General features: G+C 41.8%; 1 protein-coding gene across 1 annotated transcript in view; it reads right to left on the bottom strand.

The window, feature by feature from the left end:
* PDGFRB (platelet derived growth factor receptor beta) overlaps nt 1-21,873 on the bottom strand; it is a 173,448-nt gene that overhangs the window by 70,737 nt on the left and 80,838 nt on the right. Inside the window, exons 7-8 of the mRNA XM_073567994.1 lie at nt 19,846-20,035; nt 18,560-18,675 (exon numbers count right to left, since the gene is read on the bottom strand). Coding sequence (XP_073424095.1) covers nt 18,560-18,675; nt 19,846-20,035 — 306 coding nt within the window. The remainder of the gene's footprint in view (nt 1-18,559; nt 18,676-19,845; nt 20,036-21,873) is intronic.

Here is a 21,873-nt window from a genome sequence, read left to right as displayed (position 1 = left end):
TCTGCAGTCACATAAAGTGACTGTAGACTTGTACCCCAAAGCTGAACAGCCCTTTTCATTTTCTCTACATTGCACATTTCCGATGCTGTGATCATGGCTGTATTTGACAGCTGCCTCTTGAAGAAATGGCTAGAATTGCGGCCACAATAAAGGAAAGGTGCTCAAACTATTTGTCTTTGAGACTGAAGTGGTCAACCATGTGCCCTGCCACAGCAATGAGTCTATGGCACTGATAGCAACTGTGAGCACATTAGGTAGATCATAAATCTTTTGTTGAGAACATAACTTTGCTACAATCCTTAGTATAAAATTATCATAAAACAAAAAATAATAATAAAATACTTTTATTTGCATTCTGCTAAATGGAATTAAGGGGGTTTTCAGGTATCAGAAAATATAGGTTAATCAATCTATGAAACCATCTTCTCTATTTTCAAGTTCATCCCTTTAACCACTTTACGTTTCTGCAAATTTTGGCCTTCAGGATCCAGCATTTTTCTCACTGTGTTTGAGTACATATGCAAAGTTTTGAAAAATGTAGCAGGTCATTCACTTTTATGTTGTAAAATCATTTCTTTATTTCAGTTTCATTAAAAGCTTTTTTATGCTGTCCAGACACTCATCTCTGACGTGTTTCGGGCATAGATAGCGCTCTTAGTCACAGAGATCATGATTGTGATTCCTCCTCTGCCCTGTCTGCCTTGTTTTGTATTTCTTCATACACTGTACAGGCTAGTGCTACTTAAGAGCAAAGGATGGAACGAGGCCCAGGCATCTCCACCTTCAGGGGTAATTCTGGGACAGGGTTAACCAAAGAGCCCAAGCTTGAGGGTCAGTATAGGTGCACATCTGCTATCCCACAGTCACACTGTGACATAGTCATATAGATCACACAGACATCCTGAACAGGCAATTTAAAATTATGACAGTCAATCACATGTATTATACAAAATTAACATGCAAATTTCAAAATTAGAAATTACTTAATATTACTGTTTCAATGTCACAATTATTGAACAAAATTTATGAATAATAATTTCAATATAAATATAAAGAATCATTACGGTATTTCATACCATTTGGTTGTTTATCACGGTGTGACTGTGAGATAGCAGATGTGCACCTATATTGACCCCCAAGCTAGGGGCCACTGGCTACCTGTGCCCCAGGATTACCCCTGAAGGTGGAGATGCCTGGGCCTCATTCCTTCCTATGCTCCTAAGTAGCACTAGTCTGTACAGTGTATGGGGAAATACAAAACAAGACAGAACATGCAAATTTCAAAATGAGAAGTTACTGAATATTACTGTATTTATGTCACAATTATTGGACAAAATATATGAATAATATTTCAATATAAGTATAAAGTATAATTTCGGTAATTCATACCATTAGGTTATTTTTTATTCATTAATAAACTCCAATACATTTCTCACAAAAGTATTTTTTTCCCACCAATTATAGCCTCATTTGGAACAAGTAACCCTTTCAATCCCTTGACACATAAATCGTACAAACTATTTTTATGTGCCTCAACAAAATGTTTTGCCGCTCCCGATTACATCCTATTACCTTTGTATATATCATAGATATGTTCCCATATACGTTTTTTGAACTTTATTGTCGTGCATCCAATATAGTTTATATTACATGGTGTGTGTATATCATTTGTATATATGAATACAAATTTACAGTATCGCATGTTGTAAATTTGAGATTTTTGTCCTAACTTCCTAAGTCATGGTGTTCATAAGATTCAAAATTGATGCTGTGTCTTTCAAAAATCCTAGGGTTCTTTTTATTAACGGAGGTAGGAGCTCATCGAATCATTAGACACCCCCATTTAATGTTACAATTCCCGATATTATCGGTTGAAGTGGAGGAGGAAAACATTTTGTGTTTTTGGAAGATCGTGTGGAAAATTGGCTTTACAGAAAAATCTGGTATTAAAAAATCTTTCGTTTTTTTTATTTAATTTTCACAACTCTTCTCCCTCACATATCAAAAGGTTCAATTTTTGTTTGCGCATTTCATTAGGACTATAGGTACAATTGTTGTCTAGAATCTCGCATACCTGTTCGCAATATAATCCTTTTTCCATGACTGCAACCCATCCTGTTTATCTGATTTTTTAATTATTAAATTAGTAATGCTTTGAAGAAGTTTATTTGCTTTAATTTGATTTTTTGAAAGATTTTTTATTTTTGTAGCTTTTAATTATTTTTCTGCAATTACCGGTAACCGGAAAATATCTGAAACAGGTATACGAGACTTTTCATGATTTTCTTGTTTAAAATTTTACATGCGTTTCATCAATAGAGGTGATGGAATTATTGTCGAGTTCCAGACTTTTCAACGCTATTAGTGCGTTTTGTTCTTTATTTTCTTTAAACATTAGCGTTGAGCGAACATGCTCGGATAAGCTGTCTTCCGAGCATGCTCGAGTGCTAACCGAGTGTCTTTGGCGTGCTCGAAAAATATGTTCAAGTCCCTGTGGATCCACGTCTTGTGGCTTTTCAACAGCCTCAGCACTTGCAAGGAATGCGCCGGCACGGGAGGTGAGTATTGTTGAAAAACAACGGTAGCAGGACAAAGAGGGATGGCACTCACCATGCGGTTTCAACTTGATTTATTCGGTGCTGTGCGGCTCAGGCACCGGAGACATGTGCAAGGTACGGACTACGGCCGTTTCACTCTTCAGCGCTTCAACGGGTCCTGGCAGGATCGTCTACATGTTCTATATACATTGCCTGGGCACCTGCAGCGGTGGTTTTGGAGGCTTTCCGGCGTTTATTATTTAGTGTGGTTCACCGCATATGACTATTTTGGGGTAAAAACGGTGTAGTGGTGCCGAACACTTCTTTGCTTTTGGCTTATTGTTGAAAAACCGAGAGACTTGCAGCCACGGGGCCTCGAACATATTTTTCCAGCATGCCGAAGACACTCTGTTAGCATGCTTGCTCGTCACTACTAAACATCCATTCTGCAAATTAATTTGGATTAATTTGGATTGTTCAAAATAGTACAAGATTCTACATTGTTTTCCTCTTTTGAAAAAAAAAATGTTTTTTTTTCTTATAGTAATTGCTTTCGAGAATCTACTGACCTCTTGTATGGTTTGAAATAAAACAAAATTTTGATCCAGGACAAAATGTACGGTAATCCTTTTGCTAGAATTTCCAATTGTTCATCATGCAAAATTTTGGATGTAAAAACTATCACATTGTCTATATGGCTTGATTTTGTTTCTTTCTCCGAGTGAAATAATTTGACATGTCCGTTTTTTTTTTCTTTTTATTTCTCTCTCTTTTGCATTTTTGACTTTTGTTGAGATTTGTTACTAGAGTTGAGCGATACCGTCCGATACTTCAAAGTATCGTATCGGATGGTATCGGCCGATCTTTAAAAAAAGTATCGGTATCGCCGATTCCGATACCGGAAGTCCCATTCAAGTCTATGGGACTTCCGGTATCGGAATAGGAAAAACCCTTTCCTGCCCTTGTACAGCCTCTCTGGGGTCTGTACGGGCCTTTCGGGGGGCTGTGCCGGCCTGCCAGGGGGTCTGTGCAGGCTCCGGTGGTCTGTGCCGGCCTGCCGGTGGTCTGTGCAGGCTCCGGGGGGCTGTGCCGGCCTGCTGGGGGGTTGTGCCGGCCTGCCGGGGGGCTGTGCAGGCTCCGGGGGGCTGTGCAGGCTCCGGGGGGCTGTGCCGGCCTGCCGGTGGTCAGTGCCGGCCTGCCGGTGGTCAGTGCAGGCTCCGGGGGTCTGTGCAGGCATCGTCCGATGGGACTACAAGTCCCATCGAGCGATGCCTGCTACCATGACAGTGATTGACACATTAGCCAATGATGGGACAGTAGTAGTCCCATCATCCGGCTAATGTGTTAAATGTAAAAAAAAAAAAAAAAAATTACATGCTACATACATACAACATGCATACTACATACATGCTACATTCATACTACATACTACATACATGCTACATTCATACTACATACTACATACATGCTACATTCATACTACATAAATACTACATGCAACATACATACTACATATATACTACATGCATGCTACATACATACTGCATGCTACATACATACCACATATATACTACATACATACTACATGCATGCTACATGCATGCTACATGCTACATACTGTACATAACACATATATACTACATGCATGCTACATACATACTACATGCTACATACTACATATATACTACATGCATGCTACATACATACTACATGCTACATACTACATATATACTACATGCATGCTACATACATACTACATGCTACATACATACTACATATATACTACATGCATGCTACATACATACTACATGCTACATACATACTACATATATACTACATACATACTACATACATACTACATGCATGCTACATGCATGCTACATACATACCACATACATAACACATATATACTACATGCATGCTACATACATACTACATGCTACATACATACCATATACATACTACATGCATGCTACATACATACTACATGCATGCTACATACATACTACATGCTACATACTACATATATACTACATGCATGCTACATACATACTACATGCTACATACATACTACATATATACTACATGCATGCTACATACTACATACTACATACATACTACATGCTACATACATACCACATATATACTACATACATACAATACATTCATACAATACATACATAGACATACAGTACATATAACATAGAGTAACATACTTACCAATACTTGTCACATTGTTCCCCGAAGCCATTGTCTTTTCCGGAATAAATATTAACATAACAAACCACAAAAATACTCACCCACGATCCGAAGCAGTCCACGAGTGTGTCCCACGACGATCTTGGGTAGAGAACTGCAGCATCAGCTGTTGCTGCCGTTCTCTACGGGCTGCAGGAATCCAATGACGGAAGGTAGGTATCCTTCCGCACTGTATTCCTCCGCCACTTAAAAAAAAAAAAAGTCCCTAGTCTCACTTTATGCCATTGCTGTGTGGGAATTTCCCACGCAGCAATGGCATAAAGTGAGACTAGGGACTTTTTTTTTTTTAAGTGGCGGAGGAATACAGTGCGGAAGGATACCTACCTTCCGTCATTGGATTCCTGCAGCCCGTAGAGAACGGCAGCATCATCTGATGCTGCCGTTCTCTACCCAAGATCGTCGTGGGACACACTCGTGGACTGCTTCGGATCGTGGGTGAGTATTTTTGTGGTTTGTTATGTTAATATTTATTCCGGAAAAGACAATGGCTTCGGGGAACAATGTGACAAGTATTGGTAAGTATGTTACTCTATGTTATATGTACTGTATGTCTATGTATGTATTGTATGAATGTATTGTATGTATGTAGTATATATGTGGTATGTATGTAGCATGTAGTATGTATGTAGCATGCATGTAGCATGTAGTATGTATGTAGCATGCATGTAGTATATATGTAGTATGTATGTAGCATGTATGTGGTATGTATGTAGCATGTAGTATGTATGTAGCATGCATGTAGTATATATGTAGTATGTATGTAGCATGTAGTATGTATGTAGTATGTATGTAGTATGTATGTGGTATGTATGTGGCATGTAGTATGTATGTAGCATGCATGTAGTATGTATGTAGCATGCATGTAGTATGTATGTAGTATGTATGTAGTATGTAGCATGCATGTAGTATGTATGTGGTATGTATGTAGCATGTAGTATGTATGTAGCATGCATGTAGTATATATGTAGTATGTATGTAGCATGTATGTAGTATGTATGTGGTATGTATGTAGCATGAAGTATGTATGTAGCATGCATGTAGTATATATGTAGTATGTATGTAGCATGTATGTAGTATGTATGTAGTATGTATGTGGTATGTATGTGGCATGTAGTATGTATGTAGCATGCATGTAGTATGTATGTAGCATGCATGTAGTATGTATGTAGTATGTATGTAGTATGTAGCATGCATGTAGTATGTATGTGGTATGTATGTAGCATGTAGTATGTATGTAGCATGCATGTAGTATATATGTAGTATGTAGTATGTATGTGGTATGTATGTAGCATGTAGTATGTATGTAGCATGCATGTAGCATGCATGTAGTATGTATGTAGTATGTATGTATGTAGCATGCAGTATGTATGTAGCATGTATGTAGTATGTATGTAGTATATATGTAGTATGTATGTAGTATATATGTAGTATGTATGTAGCATGTAGTATGTATGTAGCATGTATGTAGTATGTATGTAGCATGTAGTATGTATGTAGCATGTAGTATGTATGTAGCATGTATGTAGTATGTATGTAGTATATATGTAGTATGTATGTAGCATGTAGTATGTATGTAGCATGCATGTAGTATGTATGTAGTATTTTTTTTTTTTTTTTTTTTTAACATTTAACACATTAGCCGGATGATGGGACTACTACTGTCCCATCATTGGCTAATGTGTCAATCACTGTCATGGTAGCAGGCATCGCCCGATGGGACTTGTAGTCCCATCGGACGATGCTTGCACAGACCCCCGGACATCAGCACAGCCCCCCGGCAGGCCGGCACAGCCCCCCGGCAGGCCGGTACAGACCCCCACAGGGTGCACAGACCACCGGCAGGCCGGCACAGCCCCCCGGCAGGCCGGTACAGACCCCCACAGGGTGCACAGACCACCGGCAGGCCGGCACAGCCCCCCGGCAGGCCGGTACAGACCCCCACAGGGTGCACAGACCACCGGCAGGCCGGCACAGCCCCCCGGCAGGCCGGTACAGACCCCGGGCAGTCCACACAGCCCCCCGGCAGGCCGGCACAGCCCCCCGGCAGGCCGGCAGAGACCCCCGGAAGGCCCGAAATGACGGCGCATCATGATGCGCACACACCGCGCATCATGATGACGTCAGTCTGTCAATCAACTTTGAACTTCCGATTCCGATGCCGAATTCCGATATTGAAAAAATATCGGAAGTCGGTATCGGAATTCCGATACAGCATGTATCGGCCGATACCCGATACTTGCGGTATCGGAATGCTCAACACTATTTGTTACCACAGATTTTATCTGTTTGGTCAAAAGGTTCAGGAAATCAATCAGAGGTTTCATATTCTGATGAAGAGAAATAGACATGTCTGTTTTAATTTTTCAAAATGGATGTTGGAGTATTTGTTTTACAAGATTTTGGCTTTTATTCATACACCTTTTTTTTCTGTATAATCTTTACAGTTTATTTGAAATTTCTTTTTAACTTCCATTATGGTATTTTCCAATGTTTCTATATTATTTAAAATTTTTTCTTGCATCTTATAAAATGGGTTTGTAGAATAATTTGACAAATATATTTTTATTTATTTCATTTTTTCTTTATTATTTCCTAATTTATTTTCCGCTTATTGTATTATCAATGCCATTAAAGGGGATGTCCACTACTAGGACAACCCTGTCTTCATCAAACTGTTTGGCCCCCATAAAATAAAAAAGCCTTTACTCACATCTCATGCTGGCGCCTGCTGTGTCAGCACTCGTGGTCCTGGGGCTTGCGTGTGGTTGTTGTGACACGTGATGCCAGCGCCCAATCAGTGCCGGCACCACTGTCTCCACCTTCAGACAAAAGGAACATGATGAGGAAGTCTGGGCTACAACTGACCTTAGACTTCCTCTTCCTGCTCAATTTGACAGGAGGTGGGGACAGTAATGCCCGTGCTGATTGGGTGCCAGCGTCACGTGTCACACCAACAACACTGAAGGCCCAAGAGATGGAGTGCCGTGGTAACGGCGCCGGCACAGGAGGTGAGTATCAACTTTATTATTTTATGGAGGCCATGTGAGGGGTATGAGAAGTATTGGGCAAAAATTAGATATATGTTAGGATTTTTTTTATTCTGTGGGATCATTTGCCTTTTAATATATGTCATTAACGTGTTGCGATCCCACCACATCTGTGTTTCTTTGCTTAGTGCTTCTTCCCATTTGTGCATCAATGTTTTTATGTCATTGCAGTCTGAACTTGGAGCTGCTCTTTCATTGGAATTGCTGAACACTTATGCAACTTTAGCTAGGAGTTCCTCTGTTTCCAATGCTGGTTCACTCATAGTGGAACTTTTGTTTTTGTCTTTTTGTGACATTTAACCCCTTCACTACCAAGGGTGGTTTGCACGTTAACTCCCAGGCCAATTTTTACAATTCTGACCACTGTCCCTTTATGAGGTAATAACTCTGAAACGCTTCCATGGATCTCGGTGATTCTGACAATGTTTTCTCGTGACATATTGTACTTCATGATAGTGGTAACATTTCATTCATATAACTTGTGTTTATTTGTGAAAAAAACAGAAATTTGGCAAAAATTTAGAAAATTTCCCAATTTTCCAACTTTGAATTTTTATGCTCTTAAATCACAGAGATATGGCACACAAAAGACTTAATAAGTAACATTTCCCACATATTTACTTTACATCAGCACAATTTTGGAACCAAAATTTTTTTTGTTAGGAAGTTATAAGGGTTAAAAGCTGACCAGCGATTTCTCATTTTTGCAACACCATTTTATTTTAACGGACGACATTACATTTGAAGCCACTTTGAGGGGTCTATATGATAGAAAATACCCAAAAGTGACACCATTCTAAAAACTGCACTCCTTAAGGTACTCAAAACCACATTCAATAAGTTTATTAACCCTTCAGGTGCTTCACAGGAATTTTTTGAATACTTAAAAAAAATGAACATTTAACTTTTTTTCACAAAAAAATACTTCAGGTTCAATTTTTTTTTATTTTACCAAGGGTAACAGGAGAAATTGGACAGCAAAAGTTATTGTGAAATTTGTCCTGAGTACGCTGATACCTGATATGTGGGGGGGAACCACTGTTTCGGTGCATGGCAGAGCTCAGAAGGGAAGGAGCGCCGTTTGACTTTTTCAATGCAAAATTGGCTGGAATTCAGATCGGACGCCATGTCACATTTGGCGAGCCCCTGATGTACCTAAACAGTGGAAACCCCCCCACAAGTGACCCCATTTTGGAAACTAGACCCCCCAAGGAACTTATCTAGATGTGTGGTGAGAACTTTGAATCCCCAAGGGCTTCACAGAAGTTTATAACGTACAGCCGTACAATTAAAAAAATCATATTTTTCCACAAAAATGATCTTTTCACCCTCAATTCTTATTTTTCCAAGGGTAACAGGACCCTAAAAGTTATTGTGCAATTGGTCCTGAGTACGCTGATACCCCATATGTGGGTGTAAACGACTATTTTGGCGCATGGCAGAGCTCGGAAGGGAAGCAGCACCATTTGACGTTTTTGGCTGGAATTGAGATCGGACACCATGTCGCGTTTGGAAAGCCCCTGATGTACCAAAACAGTAGAAACCCCCCACAAATGACACTATTTTGGAAACTAGACCCCCCAAGGAACTTATCTAGATGTGTGGTGAGCACTTTGAACCCCCCAGTGCTTCACAGAAGTTTATAATGCCCGGGATGAAAATAAAAAAATCGTATTTTTTCCACAAACATGATCATTTAGTCCCCAATTTTTTTATATTCCCAAGGGTACCAGGAGAAATTGGACCCCAAAAGTTGTTGTGCAATTTGTCTTAAGTTCGCTGATACCTCATATGTGGGAGAAAACTACTGTATGGGCACACGTCGGGGCTCGGAAGGGAAGTGGTGACGATTTGGAATGCAGACTTTGATGGAATTGTCTGCGGGTGTCATGTTGCCTTTGGAGAGCCCCTGATGTACCTAAACAGTGGAAACCCCCCACAAATGACACCATTTTGGAAACTAGACCCCTAAGGAACTTATCTAGCTGTGTGGTGAGTAGAGTTGAGCATTCCGATACCGCAAGTATCGGGTATCGGCCGATACTTGCTGTATCGGAATTCCGATACCGACATCCGATATTTTTTCAATATCGGGCATCGGAATCGGAAGTTCAAAGTTGATTGACAGCCGAAATGACGTCATCATGATGCGCGGTGTGTGCGCATCATGATGCGCCGTCATTTCGGGCCTTCCGGGGGGTCTGTAGCGGCCTGCCGGGGGGCTGTGTGGACTGCCCGGGGTCTGTACCGGCCTGCCGGGGGGGCTGTGCCGGCCTGCCGGTGGTCTGTGCACCCTGTGGGGGTCTGTACCGGCCTGCCGGGGGGCTGTGCCGGCCTGCCGGGGGGCTGTGCTGATGTCCGGGGCTCTGTGCAGGCATCGTCCGATGGGACTACAAGTCCCATCGGGCGATGCCTGCTACCATGACAGTGATTGACACATTAGCCAATGATGGCACAGTAGTAGTCCCATCATCCGGCTAATGTGTTAAATGTTTAAAAAAAAAAAAAAATACTACATACATACTACATACATACTACATGCATGCTACATACATACCACATATATACTACATGCATGCTACATACATACTACATGCTACATGCATGCTACATACATACTACATGCTACATACATACTACATACATACTACATGCATGCTACATACATACTACATGCATGCTACATGCTACATACATACTACATATATACTACATGCATGCTACATACATACTACATGCTACATACATACTACATATTTACTACATGCATGCCACATACATACTACATGCTACATACATACCACATATATACTACATGCATGCTACATACATACTACATGCTACATGCATACTACATGCTACATACATACTACATACATACTACATGCATGCTACATACATACTACATACATACTACATGCATGCTACATACATACTACACACATACTACATGCATGCTACATACATACTACATACATACTACATGCATGCTACATACATACTACATGCTACATACATACTACATATATACTACATGCATGCTACATACATACTACATGCTACATACATACTACATATATACTACATGCATGCTACATACTACATAGTATATATGTAGTATGTATGTAGCATGTAGTATGTATGTAGCATGCATGTAGTATATATGTAGTATGTATGTAGCATGTAGTATGTATGTAGTATGTATGTAGCATGCATGTAGTATGTATGTAGTATGTATGTAGTATGTATGTAGTATATATGTAGCATGTAGTATGTATGTAGCATGCATGTAGTATGTATGTAGCATGTATGTAGCATGCATGTAGTATATATGTAGCATGTAGTATGTATGTAGCATGCATGTAGTATATATGTAGTATGTATGTAGTATGTATGTAGCATGCATGTAGTATATATGTACTATGTATGTAGCATTCAGTATGTATGTAGCATGCATGTAGTATGTATGTAGTATGTATGTAGTATTTTTTTTTTTTTTTTACATTTAACACATTAGCCGGATGATGGGACTACTACTGTCCCATCATTGGCTAATGTGTCAATCACTGTCATGGTAGCAGGCATCGCCCGATGGGACTTGTAGTCCCATCGGACGATGCCTGCACGGACCCCCGGACATCAGCGCAGCCCCCCGGCAGGCCGGCACAGCCCCCCGGCAGGCCGGTACAGACCCCCACAGGGTGCACAGCCCCCCGGCAGGCCGGCACAGCCCCCCGGCAGGCCGGTACAGACCCCGGGCAGTCCGCACAGCCCACCGGCAGGCCGGCACAGCCCCCCGGCAGGCCGGCAGAGACCCCCGGAAGGCCCGTACAGACCCCCGAGAGGCTGTACAAGGGCAGGAAAGGGTTTTTCCAATTCCGATACCGGAAGTCTCATAGACTTCAATGGGACTTCCGGTATCGGCATCGGCGATGCCGATACTTTTTTTAAAGATCGGCCGATCCATTCCGATCCGATATTTTGAAGTATCGGACGGTATCGCTCAACTCTAGTGGTGAGCACTTTGAACCCCCAAGGGCTTCACAGAAGTTTATAATGCCCGGGCGTCAAAAGAAAAAAATCGTATTTTTTCCACAAACATGATCATTTAGTCCCCAATTTTTTTATTTTCCCAAGGGTACCAGGAGAAATTGGACCCTAAAAGTTGTTGTCCAATTTGTCCTGAGTACGCTGATACCTCATATGTGGGAGAAAACTACTGTATGGGCACACGTCGGGGCTCGGAAGGGAAGGATTGACGTTTTGGAATGCAGACTTTGATGGAATGGTCTGCGGGTGTCATGTGCGTTTGGAGAGCCTCTGATGTGCCTAAACTATTCAAACTCCCCACAAGTGACCACATTTTGGAAACTAGACCCCCTAATGAACTTATTTAGATGTGTGGTGAGCACTTTGAACCCCCAAGTGCTTCACAGAAGTTTATAACGCTCGGGCGTGAAAATAAAAAAAATCATATTTTTTTCCACAAAAATGATATTTTTACCTCCAATTTTTTATTTTCCTAAGGGCAACAGGAGAAATAGGACCCCAAAAGTTGTTTTGCAATTTGTTCTGAGTAGGCTGATACCCTACATGTGGGGGTAAAACACTGTTTGGGTACATGGCAGAGATTGGAAGGGAAGGAGCACCATTTGACTTTTCAACGCAGAATTGGCTGGAATTGAGATCAGATGCCATGTTGCGTTTGGAGAGCACCTGATGTGCCCAAACAGTGGAAACCCCCCAATTCTAACTCCAACCCTAACCCCAACACACCCCTAACCCTAATCTCAGCCCTAACCCTAGCCCTAGCCCTAGCCCTAATGGGAAAATGGAAATAAATACATTTTTTTAAATTTATTATTTTTTCTTAACTAAGGGGGTGATAACGGGGGGTTTTATTTACTATTTATGGCGGTTTTTATTTTTGGCAGCTGTCATACGCTAAAAGACGCTTTTTATTGTAAAAATAGTTTTTGCATCACCACTTATAGAGAGCTATAATTTTTCCATATTTTGACCCACCGAGTCATGTGAGGTCTTATTTTTTGCGGGACGAGTGGACGTTTTTATTGGTATCATTTTCAGGCATGTGACATCTTTTGATCGCTTTTTATTCCGATTTTTGGGACGCAGAATGAGCAAAAACCAGCGTTTCATGAATTTCTTTTGGGGGGTGCGTTTACACCGTTCTGCGTGCGGTAAAATTGATAAAGTGGTTTTATTCTTCGGGTCAGTACGGTTAAAGCGTTACCTCATTTATGTCTTTTTTTCTGTTTTAGCGCTTTTATGCAATTAAAACTATTTTACCGTATATACTCGAATATAAGTCGAGATTTTCAGCCCAAAAAAATTGGGCTGAAAGTCCCCCTCTCGTCTTATATTCGAGTCATATACAAAGGGGGTCAGAGGGGGAGGGGGGGCGGGGGTGTCAGGTCATACTTACCCGTCCTGACGCTGTCTCTTGAGCCCCCAGCTTCTCCCCGTGCTCTCTCTTCCTGCCTTCAGCGGTCACGTGGTGCCGCTCATTAAAACTCATGAATATGCGCATATTAATGAGCGGTATCACAAGACCGCTGAATGCAGGAAGAGAGAGCGCGGAGAAGCTGGGGACTCAAGCGACAGCGTCAGGACGGGTAAGTATAGCGATACTCACCTGTCCTGCGTCCATGGCTGCTTGCTGCTGTCTGTCATCGTTCAGTGACTTCAGACAGCAGAGGGCGCGGTGACGTGGTTAGTGCGCGCCGCGCCCCCTGCAGTCTGAACGTCACTGACTGATGACGTGCAGATAGCGGTGAGCAGCCATGGACGCAGGACAGGTGAGAATCTGACATCCAGCGACGGAGAGGTGAGTATGTAATTTTTTTTATTTTTACATGCAGCAGCAGCAGCAGCATGGGGGCAGCATATGAGGGAACAATCTATGGAGCTATTTATGGGGGCAGCATATGGGGGAACAATCTATGGAGCTTCTTCTGAGGACACCATATGGGGGAATAATCTATGGAGCATTTCCCACCCTAGACTTATACTCGAGTCAATAAGTTCTCCCAGTTTTTTGTGGCAAAATTAGGAGGGTCGGCTTATACTCGGATCGACTTATACTCGAGTATATACGGTATATAAAAAATAATTATTTCTGCATCGCTTTATTCTGCGAGCTATAACTTTTTTATTTTTTCTCTGATGATGCTGTATGGCGGCTCGGTTTTTGCGAGACAAGATGACATTTTCAGTGGTACCATGGATATTTATATGCGTCTTTTTGATCGTGCGTTGTTGCACTTTTTGTTCGGGAGTATGATAATAAATCATTATTTTTTGCTTCGTTTTTTATTTTTATTTTTTAAGGAGTTTGCTAAAGGGGTTAACTAATGGGACAGTTTTATAAGGCTGGTTGTTACGGACGCGGCGATACCAAATACGTGTACTTTTATTGTTTTTTTTTTTATTTCCAAAAAATGAATGTATTAGGGGTTATTTTTATTTTTTTTTAATTTATTTAGTGATTTTTTTAAAATTATTTTTACACTTTTTTTTTTTAACTTTATTAGGTTGTCCCAGGGGGGACATCACTGTCCTGTGACAGATCGCTTTGCAGGCACTGAGGAAGTCAGCTCCCTGCAGGCCCCCGAAGGTCCTCGTCACCATCTTGGATTCGGGGACCTGCAGGGATGGAGCCCCCCGCAGCAGCGCTGCACCTTGCGCTGTTGTGGGGGGCTCAGGGAAGCACAGAGGGAGCCCCCTCCCTGCCGATGCTTCCCTTTATCCCCCGGTACACCGCGATCGTGTTTGATCGCGGTGTGCAAGGGGTTAACGTGTCGGGGGCGGTCCGTGACCACCCCTGACACATTGTGCCATGTGTCAGCTGTGATAAACAGCTGACACCCGGCCGCGATCAGCGGCGCTCACCACGTGGGCGACGCTGATCGCTATGACGTAATATTCTGTCCATGGGACTTAGGTCCCAGGTCCCATGGACGGAATATTACGTCCATTGCAGGAAAGGGGTTAATATGATATGGAGATCAAAATTGGTTCCATCAACAAAAGGCAAATTTGCATTGTTTACGACATGTGGTTCAAGGATGAGTCAATGAAAAGTGAATATTGGAAAAAGATTCCTGAACTCATCACGTGCCTTTGAACAACTCTATTTGCGTCTAGTTGTGGTTGCTGCTTGATCTGCTGACCAACAGGTGTATATACAAAGTTTTGAAAAATGTAGCAGGTCATCCACTTGTATATTGTAAAATCACTTATAGAATCATAGAATCATAGAGTTGGAAGGGACCTTCTGGGCCATCTGGTCCAACCCCCTGCTCAATGCAGGATTCGCTAAATCATCCCAGACAGATGTCTGTCCAGCCTCTGTGTGAAGACTTCTATTGAAGGAGAACTCACCACTTCTCGTGGCAGCTTGTTCCACTCATTGATCACACTAACTGTCAAAAAGTTTTTTCTAATATCTAATCTGTGTCTCCTCCCATTCAGTTTCATCCCATTGCTTCTAGTCTTTCCTTGTGCAAATGAGAATAAAGTTGATCCTTCTACAATGTTACAGCCCTTGAGATATTTGTAGACAGCTATTAAGTCTCCTCTCAGTCTTCTCTTCTACAAGCTAAACATTCCCAAATCCTGCAAGCTTTCCTCAAAAGACAGGGTTTGCAGACCGGTCACCATTCTGGTCGCTCGTTTCTGAACTTGCTCCAGTTTGTTGATGTCTTTTTTAAAATGTGGCGCTTCTTTATTTCGGTCTCATTAAAAGCTTTTTCATGCTGTCCAAGCACTCATCTCTGACGCATTTCTGGCCCAGATTAATCCCTTAGTCTGTCACAAGGAGGTTTTCTCAAACATCTCCCACTGTCATGGTGGCGCCAGGGTCTGTGGATTCCACAGATCCAGACACTGCTCCTTGTGACTCTGTAGGATCGTGTGAAGACCAGGGGGGTGGTCCCTACAGCACGCTCCGTACCTTACAACGGCCGAAGTGTGTTCCCAAAGACTGGAGTCCAGAGCCCATAGACATTCAAACAGTTTCTTTTATTTAGGTTCCTTTTCCAGCATCAGCAGTTCCGGACAGCTCCTACACACCTGCCTGGGTACACGTAAACACGTCTCTTCCTTTCCTCCTCTGGTTCCCCAGTGCAACGTCGTTTCAGACTCTCTCACTGTGGCTGCATTAGGCCCACAGCCACAGCGATCACCTACTCGGCCCGTCCACCCGCTGCCACACCTACTTCGCTTCAGTGCCCAGCTCCCCAGCAGTCCGGTACCCCACGCTCTCTGTCTCTTCCGCTGTCTTCTGAGGCTACCCCCCTTTCTGTGTTCTCTCTCTCTTTCTTCTTCTCTGTCTCTCTCCTCTGTCTCTTCCTGAGCTCTTCTTCCCTCTGTCTCCTCCCAAACTCTTCTCTAGGTCTCGGAACCTCCCCTTTTTATCCCTTCAGCCTGGAAATCCCCTTCTCCTGTTCCACTAGCTCCGCCCACACCATGACTTGGCTTTTCCTAGCATTAGCTGTTGTTAAGACCTTTTCTCTCTCTGTACTGTGTCTCCCCCTAGTGGCCAAGCTCTGTACTCCACTGTCTCTAGCTAATCCCTTCTTTGTCCTTCACGTACCTATATGTTACAGTAAAACATGTTACATAGCACATATACATTTGTCCCTTTACACCCAGACTGGTCCACGTATTAGTCCACCCTCCTACAACTCCATAGATAGCTGTAGTCAGCACAGAGTGACTCGGACATTAACTTCTAGAGCTTCAGCTCCTAGGCAGGTTAGAAAAAGTTAAATCTTTGCTGGACTCAGCTTGTTGCCTCTTGGGCTCTACACTTTATATTCCTTTGTGTAGTTCCATGAGAGAGTGTTGTGTGATTTTGCTTCCATTTCTGCCCTGTCTGTCTTATTTTGTATTTCCCCAAACACTGTGCTACTTAGGAGCATAGTAAGGAATGAGGCCCAGGCATCTCCACCTTCAGGGGTAATCCTGGGACACAGATAGCCAGTGACCCCTAGCCTGGGAGTCAGTATAGGTGCACATCTGCTATCCCACAGTCACACCGTTTATACACAACCTAATGGTATAAATTACTGAATTTTGAAATTTGCATGTTAAATTTGTATAATACATGTGATTGGCCTGTCATGATTTTAAATTTTCTGGTCAGGATGTCTGTGTGATCTCTATGGTTAAGGGTGGTATCTGCGCTTGAAATGCGTCACAGATGAGTGTTTGGACAGAATGAATAAGCTTTTAATGATACCAAAATAAGATTTTACAATATACAAGTGGATGACCTGCTACATTTTTCAAAACTTTGCATATGCACCTGTTGGTTATCAGTCCAAGCAGCAATCACAACGAAACATAAATGGAGTTGTTTAGGAATCTCTTTCATTATTCTCTTTTTCTATGTCTGAGTACCTTTCTTTTTTTTTCTTTCTTTTTTTCTTTTTGTCATGCACATTGCTGTGTTAAGTGTTTTTTCATGCCTTTTTATTAATATGGTATTATTCTTGCTGTATATAACCTGACACTTAACGATGTTATTTTTTTGTTTTGGAAAAACCCTCTTTCCAAATATAGTTTATTAAAAAAAAGCAACAACACAAAATTCTCTTTACTTACCCTTCCCAGGTCCAACTTGGGGTCTCTGCCACTGCTCCGACTGTCTGCTATTGTCCACAGCACTGACATAATGTCAACCAAGCTGCAGCCAACAACTGAGCTAAGTGGCTTGGCCCGATTTGATGGCATGAGCCGCTCAGAACTGCTGAGATCATTGATTGGCTGCAGTGTTGTCGAAGTGCAGTTGCAAAATATTCTACAGAAAATAACAAATACAGGGAGCAGCGGCAGTGAACTAGCACTGGACCCTGGGAGAGTATGTAAAGTACAGTTTAAGAAAAAAAAAACACAAAAATGCAGCATCCTGAAAGGCAAAATCTGCAGAACTTTAAAGGAGTTAAAGAGGTTGTCCATTACTTTATCATTGATGACCTATCCTTAGGATAACAACAACAAATATAAACCTAGCACTCAACTTAAAGGTATTTGCAAGTAGGTTTATTGTAGTACACGAAAAAAGACGTTTCAGTCAATGTGACCTTCTTCAGTTATGAGGAGAATGATCTCTCTAAGGTAATGAGCTTGTCAGAATAAAGGAGAGGGGCAAACGTGCCTCCAGATGCGGTGTCCTTAGGATAAGTCATCATGTTTGATAGGACGAGGTCTGACATCTGGCAACCCTGATGATAAACTGTTCTTGGTGTTGGTGGAGTGGCTTGATTTCAGAGTTGCTCTATCATCTGGGAGTGGCCTCGGCCGGGTACTGCACAGCCGCCTTCTATTCAAATCAACAAGAGGCGGATGTGCAGTACCCGGCCGCGGCCACTATCAGAAGATGGAGCAGTTCCGCATTTGAGCACTTTCAACTGGCGCTGCCACCGAAAGCAGCTGATTGGCGGGAGTGTCGGGAGACGAACCCTGTCCCATCAGACAGTGATGACCTATTCTAAGAATAGGTCAACAATAATTAAGTAATGGAGAACCTCTTTAACTTGAAAATTAAGGCGGTATCATATATTTGATTGGCCGATATGTGCCCAACATTAATTACTAATTGCAAGTGATCACCATTGGCATGAATCCAAATGGTTTACCCATTTTATTAAAAAAAAAAAAAGTAAAAAATACAAATAATAAAAAGCTTACCATTAATTTGAAGGTCAAAAGAAATCGTTTGAACATCGTCTTCGTTATGTACCCGGATTGTGTAGTTACCGCCATCTTTTTCTTTCACTCTCACAATGTTCAAAACACTGACATACCTGGAAATATAGTCTGTCAGTCCTTGTCTTACTGCCAATAAATACCATGATATATACAGAGAGATTGAAATAAAAACACAAAGGTGAAAAATCACTAGATTTTGCTGTGTATCATTTCTTAAAAAACATCCGCCACAGGGTTCAAGAGACATTTGGACATAAAAGTAAATACGCCAGCCTCATCAGGTTTCAGAGAGCTGCTTAACAAAGTACGCAGCTTGTATTGTGAACCCTGGCGACAGGTGAATGTCCACTGTTCGATGCCATTTAGATGAAAATAGTTCCCAAATCCGTCTAAATAATACAATAATAATATATTTTAACAAGAGAGTTCACTAATAAAATTTTAGGTGCCTGCCACTAACACCAGGGGGAGCTCTTCCTATACAGCACTGTACCGGTCCCATTATTAAAGGGGTTGTCTATTGAAAAAAGAGGTCTAGATTTGTTTGAAATATAAGTATATAGCATTTACACCAACAGTCGAAAACAGGTTGTGTTTATACAAACTCAGCCCACAAATGGGCGGCCCCGGCCAGGTTGGGCTAACACATCCCATATTTGCCAATATCAACATTGGTAACTATGTTATAGAATTGGCTAATTTACTTGTGTTAGTAAAGGTATCCCAACCTCTATATATTGTGTATAGACTATATCCTTGGTCCTGGTACTGTAGATCCCCCTAGGTGGGTGTCCGTACAGTCGGGTCCAGATCCTCCTCTGCCCCCATCTACATTGAGGTCGGCTGACACTAATTGATGCTTTAACACTAGAGACAGTATAGGACCATCCCGGTTTGGGGTCACCTTGTCGTGGTGGGATGGCTTTTACATTTTTTAAAATCAAAAACAGTGTTACTAAGTGCCCTATGTTATTTTTATGTACTATTGCTTTTTACTTACTTGCAGCAGGGTACAATATTAATTTGCTCAATTCCAGCACATGCCAGAAATGACGCTGCCTGGATTGAAAACTGATATTAATATTTAGAGATCTAAGGATTAATGTTTCTCCTTGCGGAAATTGACATGTCAAGCTTGACATGCTAAGGTGAGCAGACTTTTAAGCCTTGCAATCCTCCTCTGGGAAATATGTCCTCTTCCTCTCTGAAGAGACAATTAGCATATCTAGAGATCGAGACAATAGTAAGAATATGGAAACCCGTACTTGTTTTCAGAAGTGTTCTTATTTGCAACTGTAATTTGGCTCGTGGTGTCTCCTGTTAGCAAGGCGCCATTTTTTAGCCATTCGATGGTAGGTGGAGGATAAGCTTCAATTTGTACCTCAAGCGTCATACTTTGGTGCAAGTCGGCTGTTATCTCTGTTTCTTCGGTGATGAGTGTCACAAAACCTTTTTCTAATCGGAGAAATAAATACAAAGGATTTCAGTGTTAAGGTCCAGGAGGCATTATATCGACGAGCAAATTCACATTAATTAAACACCGCAATATTAATGATATTTATCCAGGCAGTTGCAACCATGTTCTTATGAGAACAATGATGGAAGCTGTACCATAAGATCAAACTTTCCTCAGCTGTTCCGATTTTGGCATGACAATTGCAGAAAAAAGACCAAACAAAAGGAACAGATAACCCCAAAGTGTCTGTTCTGGGGGCATTTTCAGGGTGGGACTTTAAAGTGTAATCATCGTTTCAATTTTTATTTCAGAAATCAATAGTACATATGTCAATAAGCAACTTTATAATATATCTCATCAGAAATCAACTTCCTTCTCCCCCTGGACTGAATTTCACTCTAATTTCAAAGGTAAAATCTATATTCAGTGAAGACAGATATTCCCATTACTGAGATAGGAGATGACAATTGGTGTTCATAAGATTCAATGGAGAGGGGAGGAGCTAGAGGCAGACACAGATACCTGGTGCTCATAAGATTCTATGGAGAAGGGAGGGAGCAGGAGTAGGGAGGAGCTAGAGGCGACACAGGCACCTTGTGCTCATAAGAGTCTATGGAGAAAGGAGGAGCTAGAGGCCGACACTGACACCTGGTGCTCATAAGATTCTATGGAGAAGGGAGGGAGCAGGAGTAGGGAGGAGTTAGAGGCTAACACAGGCACCTGATCACCTGATACTCATAAGATTCTATGGAGAAGGGAGGAGCTAGAGGCCGAGACAGGCACCTGGTGCTCATAAGATTCTATGGAGAAGGGAGGGAGCAGGAGTAGGAAGGAACTAGAGGTCAATGCATGACTAGGTTCTCCTACCAATATCATTCCATATAATGGGAACTTTTCAAGTCCCCTGGCTGTACCTAAATGCTACTATAGCGGTACGCTGGCCAATTCCTTTATTCTTACAAAGTGTTTGCTTTGTTAATATAGAGCATCAATCTGTCAAGAAAGTACTTTTATCCTGCAGCAACGCAAACTTTTATGAGGCAGGATAAGTCCGGCAGGACAGACATTTATTACCCATAATAACTAGTCCTGCTTCGGACCTTCTGATATCACATTTCTGGTCCCTGAATGACTGTCTGAATACAATACTTGTTGTGGTAGGACTGTCGATCACCCAGGCTTTCGGTCATCCACAGGGAGGCATGATTAGAAGATCTGAGGACTAGTCCGGAGGAAGAGACGTCCCATCGGACTAGTCCTGCCTCATTAGTCTCTTAGTATAAAATCTTAAACACCTTATTAGACTGAAGAAATTGGCGTGTATACTGGGAGAGTAGTGATTGGAACTTGTCACTTGCCAATAATATGTAGTTGTTTTATATGGTGTAAATGTTGGTGTTTTTTATTTCTCCTTGTTTCTTCCCTCTTCCCTGTAAACAAATCTAGTCTTTTATAGTCAACTGGGTGTGGTCTTAAATAAGATGAACACAGAGAGGGGTTGAGCACCACACCCTCTTGGCTAACAAGACTAGATTTACATACAGGGGAGAGACTGCCATATCACGGTGGAAGTAGAGGCTCAGGAACAATAAGAAACACAATGACAGATTCAGGAGATCAGCGGCATTTACTCATGATACAAATGATGATTGTTGGCAAGTGACATGAATAAGTACCGCTAATAAGAGTTTGGACAGCTAGAGGTAGTTTGGTGTCCCAGAAATATGGTTCCTGAATGTATGTCAAAGCTGGACATATTGCTATGCCTTTGGTGCTCATATCCCAAATAAAGCACTCCACCTAAATAAGAAAATATTTCACAAACTTGCTCTTTAGC

This window comes from Dendrobates tinctorius, unplaced genomic scaffold, assembly GCF_039654945.1.
Source record: "Dendrobates tinctorius isolate UK_male_01 unplaced genomic scaffold, ASM3965494v1 ptg000020l, whole genome shotgun sequence".
Classification (NCBI taxonomy): domain Eukaryota; kingdom Metazoa; phylum Chordata; class Amphibia; order Anura; family Dendrobatidae; genus Dendrobates; species Dendrobates tinctorius.
The sequence above is the reverse complement of the archived record's forward strand: the minus strand, read 5'-3'. Positions and strand labels throughout refer to the sequence as shown.